General features: G+C 42.4%; 1 protein-coding gene across 3 annotated transcripts in view; it reads right to left on the bottom strand.

Moving 5' to 3' along the window:
• Positions 1-18,040, bottom strand: part of FOCAD (focadhesin) — a 198,753-nt gene that overhangs the window by 60,437 nt on the left and 120,276 nt on the right. For all 3 annotated transcript variants that reach the window (XM_077817702.1, XM_077817703.1, XM_077817705.1), the window contains exons 20-21: positions 14,688-14,876; positions 14,165-14,286 (exon numbers count right to left, since the gene is read on the bottom strand). In XM_077817702.1, the coding sequence (XP_077673828.1) occupies positions 14,165-14,286; positions 14,688-14,876 (311 nt within the window). The remainder of the gene's footprint in view (positions 1-14,164; positions 14,287-14,687; positions 14,877-18,040) is intronic.

Raw genomic sequence — 18,040 nt, 5'->3', positions numbered from 1 at the left:
TCTATACTTTTCACTTTTAAATTAAAAGAACATGCCAGATTCTCTGTTAGACATACCAACACCACTCTCGTCATACCTAGTCTAAGGCCTACCTACAGTAAACAACGCTGTGAGGCTTAATCCCAGAAGGTTATTGCTACTCTTTCTGCTTACAGACTGTAGCCACTGCTCAACATGAAAAGCATTCCAAAGCTCTATGAACCCAAACACCTCCTTTCTACTATTAGCACATCCATTGGTCTTCTCCTTGCCTTTGGTATGGAAAGCATAACCGAGGTAAGTACCTGAGTTCAACATCATCACCACTTTTCTTCTCGCGTCCCTGAAGTTATCCTTGATTCTTTTGTATCTCCCTTGTCTTATGTCATTAGTTCCCTCATGGACTACAAAAAGGGGATGTTATTCTTCATTTTTATTTCTTTTTTAGATCATTAAAAACAATGCCCACACAAAAGCTGAGTGTCTTGCCAATAATCAGACTTACAATAACCACTGGCAAAATTAATATTAAAACACAAATAAATTAACACCAACAGCCAGCAGTTTTAAATAACCAAATGGAGATAACAAAAGAGGAAAAACTCCAGAAAAGCCTCTGACCCCCAAAATATACCCTCATTCTTCCCCCAAACCCTATCAAAAAACAATGCCCTACCTCAGTATTAATAAAGATGCTGTTTGCCTGTATTGTCACATCTCTGATCTTGTCCCTTCCTAATCAGAGGATCACCAATCAGTCTAGTTTATTTTTTCTTCTCCAGTGGCTCCCTTTAAATAATTATTTATTTTGAGTTCTGGCTTAGCTGATGTCTGTCTTTAGTCTCTTTTCAATATGATCCCCTTCAAATTCTTCATACAGAAAGAGAGAACAGCTATTTCCTTCCATGTTAATATTTTCTTCCATCATCTTCCTCCACCTTGATCTCATTTGTGGTCTCAGTCTGCTGCATCTTTGTGATTTATCCTGTTCAGCTTCCCTGGTTCCCCCTAATTTCAACAGCAGTCCTTCCACCTTGTCTTCTAGTATAGAAATCAGCTTATTTAGGCCTGCTTAATCCTGTGCTGATCGAAGCAAAAGGGGAAATCCAAACTGGCTTAAATGAGAGTAAGAGCAGGCCTTTATAAATTTCCATGTTTTCATGGAGGAGGAACAGGAATGCTGTTTGTAATGTGCTTTGATATGTTTGAATCAAAAGCACTACTGAAGCATACAGAATTAATCAGCAGAATATAGTGCCTTGCAACCGTAAATCATCTTTCTGCATCAGCATCATGTCAGAGTTTTCTGAATAAAGTTGCTTGAAGAGTATTCAGTGAAAAAACCCCACCATATACTGGATTTTTTGCAAAAAAATCCATGAAGCTGTCTTTGCTTTGTGGCTATATTCTGTATTTAAAAATATTCAGTATACATTACTTTGAATAACTCTCAGTCTCTGTTAAGAATCTGCAAGAGAGTCAGGGCTGATGTTCTTTACTCTTGCTCAGAAGTTGGACACTCAAGTCAAATGGCTTTGTTTCTGTTCCCTTGCTTGATGACCATAGCTTTTTATAAAGAGCCCTGGTGGATTTAATACACTCAACATTGGATGTACAATCCTGATGACCTCTGAAACATTGTGGATTTATAAGTACTAACAGGCCTGGATGATGTTGGATCAAACTAGAGCCCCAATACTAGCAAATTCTTTGTGAATATGTAATTTTTGTATTCGACCATGGAACAGGTCTTTTGGAGCCTCTGCAAGAGATCATGGAGCTCTGCCACATCCTGCTCCAGTGGTGTTCTTAGGAGAAGGTCTGCCAAGCCAGGCAGCCTGATGTTTTGGAGGAGAATTCCAAGCTTAGATTCAGCAGCAGCTAAGGTAGACACTACCAGCAGGGAGCTAGCTAACTACATGCAGCTCAGTCTATTTAGGCTTAACATCTTAAAATAAGGGTGTTTTTTCTGTCAGATGAGACACAAAGAGGTTGTGCAAGGAGCTCTGGGAAAATACAGGAGGAGCTACTCTCTATGGATTTGTACTTTTCTGGGTTTGTATTTTTTTAAGTTAAATATTTGTAAAAGTGAGAGGCAAGAATGCAGCTACAGAATTCCATAAAACTGGTGTCAATTTGGGTAAAACCAGAAGTCATAAAATAAAACCCAAGCCAGAGAGGGGATTTGGATACATTTTCTCTCTCAGCATTTGCCTTCACCCTGCTATGGGCCATTCTTTGTCAACAGTGTTCGTTCATCCACTGCAAATACATAGACAGCAGAGAGCACACGTGACATTTTATGAGAATAGCAAAATAAACCCTATTAATTTTGTACATTTCTTGGCAATATGCACTTAGGATATGCACTCAGACAAACACAAACACCTACAAGATCTCTATCAAGCGTTCTTACAATTACAATACCCACCTGCTGAAGAGAAGAAACAGATTAACAGAGCCAGAAGAGTACCCAGAAGTCACCTACAGGACAGGCCCAACAAGGAAAGTAACAGAATGCCACTAGCCGTCACCTTCAGCCCCCCAACTAAAACCTCTCTAGCGCATCAAAGATCTACAACCTATCCTGAAGGACGATCCCTCACTCTCACAGATCTTGGGAGACAGGCCAGTCCTTGCTTACAGACAGCCTCCCAACCTGAAGCAAATACTCACCAGCAACCACACACCACACCACAGAACCACTAATCCAGGAATCTATCCTTGCAACAAAGCCCATTGCCAACTCTGTCCACATATCTGTTCAGGGGACACCAACATAGGGCCTAATCACATCAGCCACACTATCAGAGGCTCGTTCACCTGCACATATACCAATGTGATATAGGCCTTCATGTGCCAGCAATGCCCCTCTGCCATGTACATTGGCCAAACCGGACAGTCTCTACGCAAAAGAATAAATGGACACAAATCAGACGTCAAGAATTATAACGTTCAAAAACCAGTTGGAGAACACTTCAACCTCCCTGGACACTCAATTACAGACCTACAATTCGCAACTATTCAACAAAATAACTTCAAAAACAGACTCAAATGAGAAACAGCAGAACTGGAATTAATCTGCAAACTGGACACCATTAAATTAGGCTTGAATAAAGACTGGGAGTGTATGAGTCATTACACTAACTAAAAACTATTTCCCCATGATAATTTTCCCCCTGTTGTTACTCACACCTTCTTGTCAACTGTTTGAAATGGGCCATCCTTATTATCACTACAAAAGTTTTTTTTTCTCCTGCTGATAATAGCCCACTTTAATCAATTGGTCTCGTATCTATCTATCTATCTTCCTACTGTATTTTCCACTGCATGCATCTGATGAAGTGGGCTTTAGCCCAGAAAAGCTTATGCTCAAATAAATTTGTTAGTCTCTAAGGTGCCACAAGTACTCCTCATTCCTTCTTAGGATAATACTGTTACAATGGCTAATTTGAGGCCTAAAACTGTGATCATGTCGCTTTAAAGAAAATATTAGGGATCCTGTTTACCTCAATAGAAACTAAGCTTAGTAGAGATTTGGGAGTCAGGAACCATGGGTACCACAGGTTGTGTGTGTGACCTTGAGCAAGTCACCTAGGCCTTAGTTTAACAAAGAACATGACCCCATGCCTAGCTTTAAGCACATGCTTAAGTGTCCTTCCTGAATGTGGATACTTTCCTGAATCAGAGACTAACTGCTTTTCTGAATAAGAACATACATAAGAACGTTCTTAAATCCAACTGAACTCATGGGGACCTACATAAATATTTTAATGCTTTACTGAACTAAGGCCTTAACTGTTTTGTGGCCCAGTTTCTCCATCAGTAAAATAGGGACTCTATTATTCCTAGGTAGAACTCTCTCTCTTTTTCTTTCTACATATTATATTTGGAAATAAACATCCAACGGTAAGGCTGCAACGCCATCCATAATGCAGATTACTGAATATTGCTGCAGAAATGGGTCCCATGCAGCTTAGTCCAACTGTAGGAACAGGGACTAAAAAGCACATAAATGGCACAATGTCTAGGCACAAAAGGGCACACGAGAACTAGTTTGGGCTATTGTTATGAATTTTCCCACCTTTATATATCCAAAATATAACTCCTAATGTTACAGGACATTAGGCTGCATAAACCCTTTTAATTATGTGATTATACTAAAACAAAACCAGCACAAAAAAGAGCACAGGGTGATCTTCCCTGTGTTTCACAAAGACACATTTCATCATGGTACAACTGAAGAGCTTACTTAGATTGTAAATTTTTTGGAGTAGGGACTGTTTGTCATTATGTGTCTGTGCATGGTGCCTAAAGCATCATCATCATTTAGTATCTGTATTGTGATGGTGCCTAGGGGTAGAGTCCGATGTGGGACTTTTTAAAATCCCGCTCCCATCCACTCCCGCTATTATGGCAGTGAGTCCTGCAGGACCTGTAGGATCCTAGTCCTGCTGCAGGGCTCCACAGTAGTCCCGCACAGGGCTCGATCTAGGAGCCCCAGTCATGGACCAGGACCTCATTGTGCTAGGTGCTGTACAAACACAACCAAAAGGTGGTCCCTGCTTCAAAGAACTTACAATCTAAGTGAGGCCCCAATCCTCACTGCAACTTGTAGCAATATCACAATACAAATAATCATAATAATAGATAATAATGCTAAAGAATTTGGTTCTAATAGGCCTTCTTTGTTTTAAAGACACTCCAGCAATCAGGAATTAAGATGCCACTGTTCACTATACTTTTGTACCAAAAGAAGACTGCTTTAGATACCATTTATATGTAACAAACACAGTCCACTTCATCTCCATTAAGGAAATAAAAGAACAGTAGCTGGGTAAATGCTTAACAGCTTTACTGTATCTAACCCAAAGCATACATTTACAGAACCATCAAAACATATGGGCCATGATGTGAACATATGTGACTATTCCTACGGATTCATTTTCATAATAAAGACAAGTGAAGCCTAAAAGGGATTATTCCCTGTAAGCCCATCATAGATAATGACTCCAAACTGCTGAAACAGTAGCAGGTAATTATTGGCCAGTCTAGCCCAAGTGATAGCAATAAACTTTAAGAGATTTCTTGCACAATACAAGCCCAGATGCATGGTGAGGTGGGCCCTTTAAAAATAATAAAGTAGACACACATGATTTAAGTGACCTTTCACCAACGTGACTACAGTAACTCAAATGTTCTTTCAAAGGCACACTGCCAAGCTTCCTTTACCAAACAATAAAACAGTGCTCAAACACTTGCGGGGGGAGAGACAAGCTGCTCCTTCAAGTCACTAGCGACCAGTAAAGGGCAATACGATACTTCAAACATGCCACTGTTTATCGAAGGCATGTTCTGCTTCCCATGAGAAACCAGCTCAAATAATGTGCGGGAAAAAAATACCCCTGCATCTTAATCTATTCTTGTTGACAGATATTATACCTGCATCCAATGCCTTAGCTAGGATAGCATCTAGGAGACAAACAATAACAGCCTAGTCCCTTAAGATTTAATAGGAAATTACCATTGTGCTATTGTTATAGTGACATTTAAACTGCAGCTAAAAACAGTTGGTTTTTTTTTAAACTTGTTTTTGTTTTATAGATACTTGAGCACATGGAACGATTTACATAATATTCCTCCTCCTCGGATACACAGCCTATACCTTTTTCTCAGATATGCACACACACACACAGAGCAGAACCTCTTTAATCTATACATTGGATAAGTCTCACTACAAACTTGGTGGCCTCAAGCCCCACTTTTCATCACAAATTCGGAGCTTGGTTTTCAAAAAAACACACATGCAAAAATACAAATGTAATTACACAACTTATTTTCCACATACAATCACTGCAATCCCCCAAGTAAATATTCACAGTGGTGAGCCCAGAATAAGTCCCTAGAAAGTGACAAACCTGAGTGTGCCGTTGTGGTCATTACACTGATAATCTCTAATCCTTAATCAATTAGATGACCACAGGGTGCTCTTTGGTTCATCTTTTCAATAAAGGATCAAATAAATTAGTATTTGCTGCCTCCAAATTAACCCTGATTTTAAGTCTTTTCAATAATGTTAGCTAAGGGCTGTGTCCTTGGAGGTTCTATAATGTGAGTAGCATGCTTCATAGGTTAGACTCTAAGCACTTGCTTTAGTAAAATACTACAATTATTTTGAATAAGAGAGTCACATGACATAGAGAAAACAGAGAAAGTTCCTGGTAGAGTCCTGCAGCTTCCCAAATATCCACTTTATATCTGCAGATACAAATTTTGTATCCATGCAGAGCTCTATGTATATACTGTATGCTCTCCAGGGAAGAGACTGTCTATTACTCTGGGTTTGTACAGTCCCTAACATAATGTTTCCCTGTTCTTGCTTGGCCCCTGGACACTACCATAATACGCACAAAATAATAATTATAGTATGCACATACACACAAATGATATGGCTTATATTTTGAAAAGTGACAAATGGCACCTCACTTTCATTGTGTGCATGTATTATACATATTGGTCCCTAAGGTATGGTCCATCCTGTGCAGTGAACGAGGCAGAAAAAATAGTATCTGATAATCTAATTAAAGACTGTATCATAATGCATACGCACAAAGGGGCCTTAAGTTTGCACAGGCAAGGGAAGGTTACTCACCTTGTACAGTAACAGAGGATCTTCGAGATGTGTGTCCATGTGGATGCTCCACTTCATGTGTCGGTGCGTCCCAGCACTGCTGATCACAGATTTATGTAGCACAGGTCTCACGGTGCTGTTGGTGCCGCATGTAGTGCACACAATCCGAGCCCTCCAGTTCCTTTTATGCCGCAGAGTCCCTACTGAGAACTCTGAAGCAGAGGAGAGGAGGGCGGGTAGTGGAGCATCCGCGGGGACACACATCTCGAAGAACCTCGGTTACTGCACAAGGTGAGTAACCTTCCCTTCTTCAAGTGCTGTCCCTGTGGGTGCTCCAATTCAGGTGACTGTAGAGCAGTGCCTTTCAGAGTGATAGGGGGACTTCGGGTTCTTTTGAGTCATTGAAGTAAGCACTGAGAGGCCCACTGTGGTGTCAGCCCTGGAGACATGAGTGATTGCATAGTGCTCAGCAAACATATGGATGAAGGCTCAAGGGACCACTTTACAAATCTCTAGTATTGCAACATTATTTAGGAATGCTATTGAAGTTGAAACTGATCAAGTAGAATGTGCTCTAATGTGTTCAGGTGGTTCTGTATTCCGGATACAATAGCACATCTGAATGCATGTGGAGATCCATTTAGACAATCTGAGTGGATATAACGTCTCCTTTCAAGCGCTCGGTAGTAGAGATGAAAAGTCTAGGGGATTTCCAGAAAGGTTTAGTCCTTTCAAGGTAAAACGCCAGCACATGCCTAACGTCCAATGTGTGCACGGTGGCCTCTGTTGGAGTCCCATGAGGCTTAGGGTAGAATGTAGGGAGATGGATTGGTTGGTTCATATACAAAGTTGAAGTTACTTTTTATAGGAATTTAGGGTGTGGATGTAGCATGACCTTGTCTTTGAAGAATACTGTGTTTGGAGGATCAGCTATGTGTGCCCCAATCTCGCTCACCCAGCTGGCAGAAGTAATAGTGACCAGAAAAGCCACTTTCATAGATAAATGTAGCAAGGAGCAGGTGGCTAATGGTTCAAACGGTGGTCTGGTGAGGCATTTCAGAACCAGGTTGAGGTCCCATGCCGGGGTACAACCCCGAACTTCTGGGTAAACGTTAAGGAGACTCTTGAGGGACTGTTGTGCTGAGACAGCAGATCCAGATGATGAGCGAGAGCTCACGGAGCGCATATTGCCATGTGCATCGGGTAAGGGTACCATGCTTGTCTGGGCCATGTCAAGACTATGAGGATAACCTTGGCCCTGTCTGTTCGCATCTTGTGTATCACACGTGATATCAGCAGAATCAGTGGAAATGCACACGAGTTGCGCTTCCCATTTGATGAGGAAGGCGTCCCCCAGTGATCGTAGTCCCAGTCCCGCTCGCGTACAGAACGCTGCGCATATGCGGTTCGTCGGGGATGCAAACAAGTCGATAATGGGAATGCCCCATTGAAGATTGATCTCAGAACCTTGCCATTCATGTACCATTTGTGGTCTTGGGAGAAGTACCTGCTGAGTGTGTCCGCCATCGCATTCTGATGGCTGGGTAGGTAGGATGCCGAGATGTTTATGTTGTGTTGTATGCATCAGTTCCATAGCTTCGGTGCATAACGAGCGTGAACAAGCTCCTCCTTGGCGGCTGATGTAAAACATGCATTCAATATAGTCAGTCAGGATGCAAATGGACTTGTTCTTTATAGGAGGTAGGAAATGGCTGCAGGCATTGTGGACTGCATGTAGCGTTAGTAAGTTGATGTGTAACTGAGTCTCCACCGGAGACCATTTGCCTTGAATCATGTGTTGATTCATATGTGTGCCCCAACCTATCAGTGAGGCATTTGTGGTGATCACAATCGAAGGGGGTTCCTTTTGAAATGGGATGCCCATACAAACGTTTTGTGGTCTTGTCCACCATTGTAAAGAGTCCAGGACACTGGGTGGTACTGTGAGTCATTTGTGTAGGCTGTATTTGCTGGGTATGTATACCATGCTTAACCAGCCTTGTAGGCACCGCATATGTAGTCTTGTGTATCATACCACGAATGTTGTAGCTGCCATGTGTCCTAGTAGTTGCAGGACAGTACGAGCCTATATTTGGGGGCTGGCTCGTACCTTGGAGATAAGGTTTGTGAGAGTTGTGAATCCGGCTGGGGGCAGGGATGCCTTGGCTTCCATGGCATCGAGGTGTGCCCCGATCAAGTCCAGTTGTTCAACCGGGATTACAGTCGATTTCCATTCGTTTATTTGTAACCCTAGCTCCTGGAAGAGTGTAATAGTGGTCTGGACTGTGTCCATTGTTTCTTGTAGAGTTGGGCCTTTGAGAAGGCGATTGTCCAAGTAGGGGAAGTTCATAATTCCCTGTTTGAGTAGATGTGCCGCTACCACAGCTAGGCTTTTGGAGAAAACTCTTGGTGGAGTGGATAGGCCGAATTGTAGTACTCTGTACTGGAAGTGTTCCTGTCCTACCATGAAATGCAGAAATTTCCTGTAAGCAGGATGAATGGTGATATGGAAATAAGCATCTTGGAGGTAGAGGGCTGAAAACCTGTCCCCCTGTTGCAGTGCTGGGAGAATCGTGCCCAATGTGACGATTTTGAACTTTTGGGAGCGTACAAACTTGTTGAGCTTCCTTGGGTCCAGGATAGGTCTCCATCCCCCATTCTTCTTCTGGGTCAGGAAATAATGGGAGTAGAATCCCTTCCCTTTGAATTGTGATGGAACTCGTTCCACAGCCACTAGTTGTAGAAGATGATCGACTTCTTGTCGTAACAGGTGATCGTGAGAATGGCCCCTGAAGGAGGGCAGAGAAGAGGGTAGGGTAGGTGGTCGGGAGGTAAAGGGGATGGTATATCCTGACCTACTTCTAAAACACATTAGTCCGATGTTATTGAGGCCCAGATGTGATAAAAAGGGTGAAGCTGATGACCAAAAATTGGAGATGGGTCAGGCATAGGTGCTGTCTTGTGAGGGAAGTCAAACCCTCGACCAACTTTTCAAAATTGTGGTTTTGGAGGAGCCAATTGGGAAGTGGGTGCCTGTGACTGGAGTGTTTGTTGACACTGTGAGCGCTGCCGTTGACTGTTGTAAGGCTGATGTCGTTGCAGATTGCTAGATGATCCTCTAAGTCTCTGATACAGCTGGTACCTCCTTCTCTTCATAGGTGGGATATAAATCCCCAAAGTGTGGAGTGTGGCCCCAGAGTCCTTCATCGAATGAAACACCTCATCAATTTTTTTTGAGAAAAGCTTTTCTCGATCGAAAGGTAGGTCTTCTACCTTTGTTTGGAGTTCCTTGGGTATACCCGCGGCCTGTAGCCAGGATGCCCAGCACATTACTACCACTGTGGCCGTGGTTCTGGCTGCCATATCCATGGTGTCTAGTGACGCCTGTAGGACTGTTTTGGCTATCAGATGACCCTCATTGATGATGGCTTGAAATTGTGCCTGTTTCTCCTCTGGGAGCTCTGCTGCGAACAAGCTACATTTGCTGTAGTTATCATAGTCATATTTTGCTAACAATGCAGAATAATTGGCCGCTCTGAATTGTAGGATGCCTGAAGAGTACACTTTACGTCCAAACAGGTCTTGTGCTCTTTCTCTTGTGGTTTTGATTTAAGGAGTTGGGGGGCGAATGTGCAAAGAGAAAGTCTGCCCCTTTTGAGGGTACGTAGTACTTTCTATCCACTCTTTTGCACATTGGCAGTATTGAGGCTGGTGTCTGCCAAACAGTCTCTGCAGGATCCAAGATGGCATCGCTGATGGGAAGAGCGATTTTGGAGGTAGATGATGGTTGTAGTATTTGTAGCAGGACGTGCTGCTTTGTCTGCACCTCCTCTAGCTGGATGTCCTGGCTGTGAGCGACCTGCTTAAACAGTCCTGAAATTGCTTGAAATTGTCCGCCGAAGCTGGTGGTGGGGGCATAATAGCCTCACCTGGGGAGGAAGAAGGATTGTGATCAGGAGACGTGGTTTCTTGGTCTGTGCCAGTTTCTGTGTCCTCTTCTACATCCTGAGCTTCTATGGGCTGCGGTGTGGGAGACACAGGGTTAGAGCAAAGTTTGTGTCTGTGCGCTGTGGAAGGCCTGGAATGTGGACTCCTGTAAGATGCCCAGGGATCCTAATGTGCCCATGTCATAGAGAAGGCCATAGGGGGGTACATCCACTGTGATCCGCACCATGGTTGAGTTGTCTGGTGGTATCTTGGTCCCATATGGCTCCACGGTGTTCAGTGTGCTTTTGGTGAGGAGTGGTGTGGTGAGAAGGTGTTTTGCTCCTACACCTCCTCCTCGTCTTTGCTGGAAGATTGTGCAATGTCATGAGAGCTGTTAGGATCTTCTCTGTAACCTGTTGGGGAGCCCTCGGCACCAAATATCGGGGAGTGCAGTGCCAACAATATCACCAAGTCTTTCTGGTGTAGCAGAGACTGTGTCGGTGCCGATGTCTGGGCCACCGGTGCTGCAGGGTCAGCTCTCACCAGTGCTGGCATTGGTGCCATCCGATGCTGTGACTGTTTAGTTGGTGCTGACTTGTTTTTGTCCACCCATGCCGACTGCGCTGTCAGTGCTGGGGGCGGAGGCATGGCGCCTGAGGAGACACTCGGTGCCGAGTCCCGTGCCAGTGAACTTGGTGCCATGGAGGAGGCATGTCTTTGTCTGTGCCTGGACTCAGTCTCCTTCACTCAGACCTCAGCGGTGCCAGAGGTGCTGGAGCATCATAGGTGCTCACCTGAGCATATGTTGGCACCGGGGGTAGTGATCTGGTAGGAGATTGCCTTTGTTTTCTCAGTGCTCTCTGAGGAGAAAAGTCTTTTTTGGTCTTTCAGAGGGGTCTGTCTCCTTTCCCATTTGGTGGAGTTCCCAGAGAGGCAGTCTGCTTGTCTGACTCTGGTTGGAGGGATTTTTCCATTAAAATCATTTTTAGCCGCAGATCCCTTTCCCGTCGGGCTCTGGCTTTCAAATTGCTGCAGTAGGGGCATTTTGGGGGGATATGCCCCTCACCCAGACAGCTTACATACAGGTGCCTGTCTGAAACAGGCATAGCTTTGAGGCAGGAGCCGCAGCATTTGAAGCCTGGAGAACCAGGCATCTTATCGGGTAACCATCCCCTGAGGGGAAGTAGCTAATGAAATAAAACTTTTTTTTTTTTTTCAAATAAAAAAACACTAACGCTAACTATAACTTTTTATCTAACTAACACTGCCCCAGAGCTCAGTCTTCAGCCGAGGACAGCTGAGAAGGAACTGGAGGGCTTGGGTCGTGCGCATGTTACATGCAGCACTGCAAGGCGACCTGCGCAGTCACTCCTATTGTAAATCTCCGATCAGCAGTGCTGGGACGCACCAACACCTGAAGTGGAACACCCACAGGAACAGCTCTCGAAGAACTACCTTAATTAGGCATTGCCTAACTTTTGAGTGCTTAATTTTTCAACCTTAATGTTTTTAAAGTACTTTTTTATGGATGATTTCATAAGGTTTTTTAATAAAACAAACTGAAAAAAACAAAATCTATCATGTGACATCACACTGACATCCACAGGGGTCATCAGCAGGTTTGGACCAGTTAGATCCACTGAACAGATGTCTGACACTTGAGCTAATGGAGTAACTCAGTGGCGACCAACCTTATTACACAGGAGGGCCACATAAACCTAAGCACAACCTTGTGTGGGCCACACACATTCTACTTATTTTAATAATATTTTAAAGTCACCACTATTGATTTATATTTTAAGTTCAGCTTGTTTTGTATGTATTTAGACATGTTTCTATGTACGCTATTCTTTATTTACACAGTTGTGTAAACTAAAATGATGTAAACATGACGACAAAACGCTAACGAATCGGCCATTAGTATACTGTGTTGAAGCAGGCCACGGGCCTTACGAAATGCTCTGGTGGGTCTTGTATTGCCCCTGGGCCATAGCTTGGTAATACTGTTCTGCTCCTGCAACTCAGGCTGGAGCATGCTCAGTGCAGGTGGCTTTTTGGAGAATTTAGCTGCCAAACTAGCAGGTTTCTATGTGTGAATTGAGATTCTTCAGAGCCTTAAAACTTGGTCAATTTTTTATGGAATGTCCCTGACCAATTGGCAAAACCCCCAGCCAAACTGCAAGCCCTGCCTCCAAACATGGAGGAGCTAGATCTGCTCAACAAACGGTTTAAGCATTCTTTAAAATATGAGCACATTTTTTTCCCCCAATCTCATTCTTTAGAAACAATTTTAGCTGAAACTTAAAAAAAAAAAAAAAATCAGCCTGATGCAAACACCCGGCATGGAAAATTTCAGCCAAAAGAGATGAAATTTGGTAAAGTTATAAACAACCGAAAACATGTTCTTGTAACAGAGAGTGTTGATCAGCCTTAACTATAGGTGGCGCTACCAACTTCACCTATAATTATAACTTCCAGTTATTTTTATGAGGGAGAAAGGCTACTGCCAGTACAAGGGACAGAGGGAACAAGCATGGCAGTTCTGTCTTCTGAACCTTTATTTTGTGGTTGCATGAATAAAGAAATAGTTTTTGGCATTGTTCTGAAGGCACTTTTAAAATGTAAATCTATCACTATATTGTTATCATTCCTAGAGGAGCTATTCTGGGCCCAGACTTAGATTTTTTACAAAAGATATTTTTATAATCATGTATGCTCTCCTGCTTGTCTAACACATGACAGAATAGATTTGTATAATTCTGACATTCTCATTTACGACCTGTGAAGAGAATCTTCACCCTAAGAAGCACATAATAAATCTCCCCAGGAATGCAAATTGATCATATTAACTCTTCTTTCTTTTATGAACTCAGAGAGACTCTAACACATGTCTGCTTGTGCTAGTAAATGCTCAAACTGACATGAAAAATGAGAAACGAACGTTCATTTCCCAAGCTCCTGTCTAGCTACTTATTTGTTTTCTCAGTCTCTGCAGTTTCCAAAGATCAGTTTTCGTATCAACTGTAATGCCATAATTCTAAACTCCCTGTAAGATTTGATAACAAGCTCTTTCTTATTTTCTGTAGTGATTAACTGGATGTTCATTTCTTGTACCTTTTCCAAAACCACACAAATTTAGATGTTACAGCTCCAGTTTACCAAAGTTCACTGCATAGGATCAGCCACATTAGCATAATATTCCAGGGAGTTGGAAACAATTAAAAGATATGCTGTGTTATTACTACTCTAACGAGGAGGAGGAGATTACTCCCTATGATGGAATCCCATAATTGTTGTTCAGACACACCAAAATACTAGAGCACTGTAGCCTGATTAGACACCACTATTGAGAGAAGGGGCAAAAGGAGAGTGTCAGTTTCAATTTACACCAACGATTTTCAGAGGGAGCATTTCAGCAAAGAGAGCATTTTATTAAATGTATTTACACGTTCTATTCATGTTAATTGTCCCTCACAGCAACTTTAGTTAATTATGGTGCATTAAAACATCACATAGCTTGTAGCTAGTATTTCCTAATTAAAATAAGCAAATGTGACTCTGTGGGGAGCAGGGAGGAGAAAGCAGCACAACATTTCTGAAAAGGGAAGAAAAGCCGAGAATACTTACCTCATGAATGAGAGCTATTAACATCTGTTGGAAATTGCGCCCTCTGCTAGCCAGAAAACGACTGATAGGTTTGCCATCTTTGCCCATGTGGATTGGAAGGTCATAACATAACAACATGCCACCTTAAAAAAAACCCATATAAATGCATCAAGATAAAATACTGCTAAATAGGGCAAAAAAAAGAGTTTAATGCACAACAGCTGAATGCAAATTTTAAGAAAGATCATATTATGTTTTTAAAGTTACATTTTAAAATAAGAGTGATGCTGGCCAGCGGGGAAGAATATTCTGGAGTCACTTAATGATTCATACTTCCAATGCTGCTGGGTATTAGGACTCATCACTTACAGCAGGGGTCTCAAACATGCGGCCCGCTAAAATGCTGTCCTGAAAAAGTTTGGACTTAAGCATGTCCTGACAAGCTTTTCTGAATCAGGGCCAATACCACATTCAGAGAAAAACTACCATACATTTTGAAACATTAGTCCAGGGAGTGATGTGACCAATGGTAGGAGAAGCTCACCTGCAAGGCCAGGCTTCAGGCCTGGCTGCTTGTTCCTCTCATACATTTTCAGCATGAAGTTGGCAACCCCTGCTACGGTCTTTCCTTGATCCGAGCGCGTGGCCCCTCCTCTCAGTGCAGAATGATACACTCCGCGGGGCATGTTGGCCATCTCCTGTTTCACAAGTGACGCCACAAACTCTTCAAATGCTGGAGGAAGTGGGTAGAAGAAAAAAGTCAGGGGCTGAAGAGAGGCCAAAAAATCCCAACAAACCCAAAACCACAGCTTCAGGGCAGTTATGCTTAACAAAACTAGCAACTACACGTTCAGATGAAAGCTCCAAGGTCAGGGATTTAGAACGCCTGGCAAGTCTTCCTGACTCTATGTTCACCTCCACTCAAACTGCAGCTCAGGAAGCTCTGAATAAGTGATGTCAGATGCTCAAACTCAGAAGAAAAATAGCCTGAACTGTTCTCAGTGCTGTTGATCAATGTGGTCTTTGTTTGTTATGCCAATGACACAATGAAACTGAAAGAACGGACAGTCAGAAACTAAACTGACATTTACATTTGTCAATGTAAATAAAATGTTCCTCGTAAATGAGTTTTTTTCCTTATAGGCTTTTTCACCATAAAAAATAAACAACTGGTACTATAATTTCTCTAAACACAGTTGTAGATACTGTTTATATGGTGGTACGCTCTCAGACTTGGGCTTTTTATGGTTTATCTGGGTTCAACAGTGTAAAGAAGTAATGCTATTGCTTGGTTGTGAAGTTAGATTAAAGTAGCCCTTATGGTAGATGTGTGCAATGTTACTGCTTCCCAACATGAAGCCAACATTAGACCAACACCTGGCAATGCTGATAGATTTAAGAGTCTGTTAGTGCTTTCATTATATGACCAAGTTTTAAAGATTTATAACAACTGTTTCACATTACTCTTGAAACTCTGGCGTATAAGTTCCCAAACCAGATGCAATGCTGGTTTCCTAGAAATTGGAGCACATATTTCCACATATGGGTGGAAAGAGCATTTACCCACTCTTCTGAGATCCTGGCAATACCTGAGGTACCTTGGAACAAGTTAATGGAAAGACATCTTATCCTGGAACTTCCTTACTTTGGTAATTTTCAGTTAGTACCCATTATTTTAGCAGCATTTCCTTCTTTTTAATTTCTTATTTCATTAACAGTATAAACACGAGAAAAAGACTGCAAAATGTCATAAAAGAGACCCCTGTTTTAGAGATAAATATGTACCTAGGCATCTGCAGCTGGGTGTCTGTCCATGGCTACACAGTCTAATCATTATTGCAATGTCTCCCCATAGATTTCTTTAAATTCCAAGCTTTTTTTAAAAAACTGGTTATAACAAAGAACTTGTTGCTTTCAAAATGCCTATCAATGAGTTCACTATTTCTAATCACAATGGCAAATAAATGCACCTAATGATCCAGAATGCCAAGCATAAACCAAACAGGGAAACCTAGCTGAACTTCATGAAAGACCACCTGATTCTGAAGCAAATGATAATGCATCATACTTTAAGGGCTGGTACAAATCTGAAGAAAAACAGGCAACCACCACTGAAGGTATTATGAACCAAAATACTGACCTATCTTCTGTATATCCATCTACCACTGAATAAGAAAAAAAGGGATTCAACTGCTGTCCTTTAAAATGCACATATATCACATTGTGTCGTACGGGATGAACTTTTTTTTCTTTTTTAAAGGTACTCATTTCTAGACTGCATATGACACCCACCAAATAACAATCAAGGATTAAATGGGTTTACTGAAAATATGGATGCTTTGTGTGTGCAACTGTATTCTCTCTCTACTCCCATTGCTGGCTCTGTTTCTGTCCTCACAGAAACAGAGCCAGCAATGGGAGTAGAGAGAGAATACAGCTTAGCAGCTGAAATTGACAGTGTTGCTGGGCCCCTAAGGAGCTCAGAGAAGTTTTCCCAATTTCTGTTTCCTTTGGCTCACACAAACGTAGACGCTAAGAGAGTAAAGGGGAAGTGTGGTGTGCTTCTGTTTCAGAAACTCTATGGGTTTATTAGTATTTTTCCTTTCAGCTGTGTAGCTGAGGTAACCCACGTGGATTTATTTGTGAGCAAAGACAGTTTTGCCCTCCAGAGCAGAGGAAGGCTCATGGAAAGATAATTTCACATTCAGCACGAACTCCACAAGAGAAACTGCCTTTTGATTGGAACTTTGGATTTTAGCTCCAGTTACCATAGGAATAAGAATTCATCTCTTCCAGAAGTAGCATATGGAGGCTAGGAAAGAATTTTCCCCACGAATAAGGGGAGCGGGGAGAGGAAGGTGAGAAGAGAAAGCTCTGAGTTAAGGGAATCATCCAGAGAAGCCCAAGGAGACTAGAGGTCTCAGCCAGAGCTCATAAAAATCATCCTCTGGAAGCTCCAGTCAACATGATACCCATTAGCAAGGACATCAGGGAAAATAGGGACTGTTGGTCTAAACCTTCCCATGGGTTGCATCTTAGCCAGCAGCAAGAAAACTGTGAATGATCTTGGTAACATCTAACAGCTGTTCAATTAGACCCAGTTCCACAGCCTCACCCATACACAAGATTTAGTGGTCTCTGAAAGATTATCATTGCTTTGAGAGCCCAATATCTTACTCCATCACAAGAGTTGTTCATCCACATCAATAACCCTGACTATTCTACAAATAGCCCTTCTCTACAAATTCTTACTTTCAGTTTTCCTAGCTTCCTGTTAAGCTAAACAATGTCACTCAGGGTGCACTTGCCCAGCTTTGTGTCTCTGACAGCAGACACTACTCTCCTTTGTTTAAATGGCTTACTTGGGGTTTCCCTGTGAAGTTTCCTAAGTGGACGAATGCCTTACATTCAGAGTGTGGAAAGTGCTTCCCCACATGGAAGCAGCATGTATCCTCCAGTCAGATACCTCCTGGAGAGTCCACACAGGTCCCAGTCAACCCTGGTGAAAGGACCTGAGGACCAGACGATGGTATCCTTCCCCAGATGCATGTAGGAGAAGTTCCCATGAAAGAAATATTACAGAGAGATTCGTTATTATTTATACTATGCTAGCATCTAGGGACCATATTCATATACTAGGACCCCACTGTGCTAGGAACTGTACAAACACATAAGAGACAGTCCCTGTCCTGAGGAGCTTACGGTCCAGTGACTGTTGCACTGCTGATTTTAGTGGACAGCTAGCATTAAAACTATAATCAAGTGAACATTTTAAAAATAAATGTTATTTTTAAGATGAATCAGTTGTACAGGTCTCAAAATGAACATGTCAGCCATGGGAATATCTCTTTATACCTATTTAAGTCTCACTAATGCTTATCGTTACTCTTATTTTTC

The sequence above is a fragment of the Eretmochelys imbricata genome, chromosome 5 (assembly GCF_965152235.1).
Source record: "Eretmochelys imbricata isolate rEreImb1 chromosome 5, rEreImb1.hap1, whole genome shotgun sequence".
In the NCBI taxonomy this organism is placed as follows: domain Eukaryota; kingdom Metazoa; phylum Chordata; order Testudines; family Cheloniidae; genus Eretmochelys; species Eretmochelys imbricata.
The sequence above is the reverse complement of the archived record's forward strand: the minus strand, read 5'-3'. Positions and strand labels throughout refer to the sequence as shown.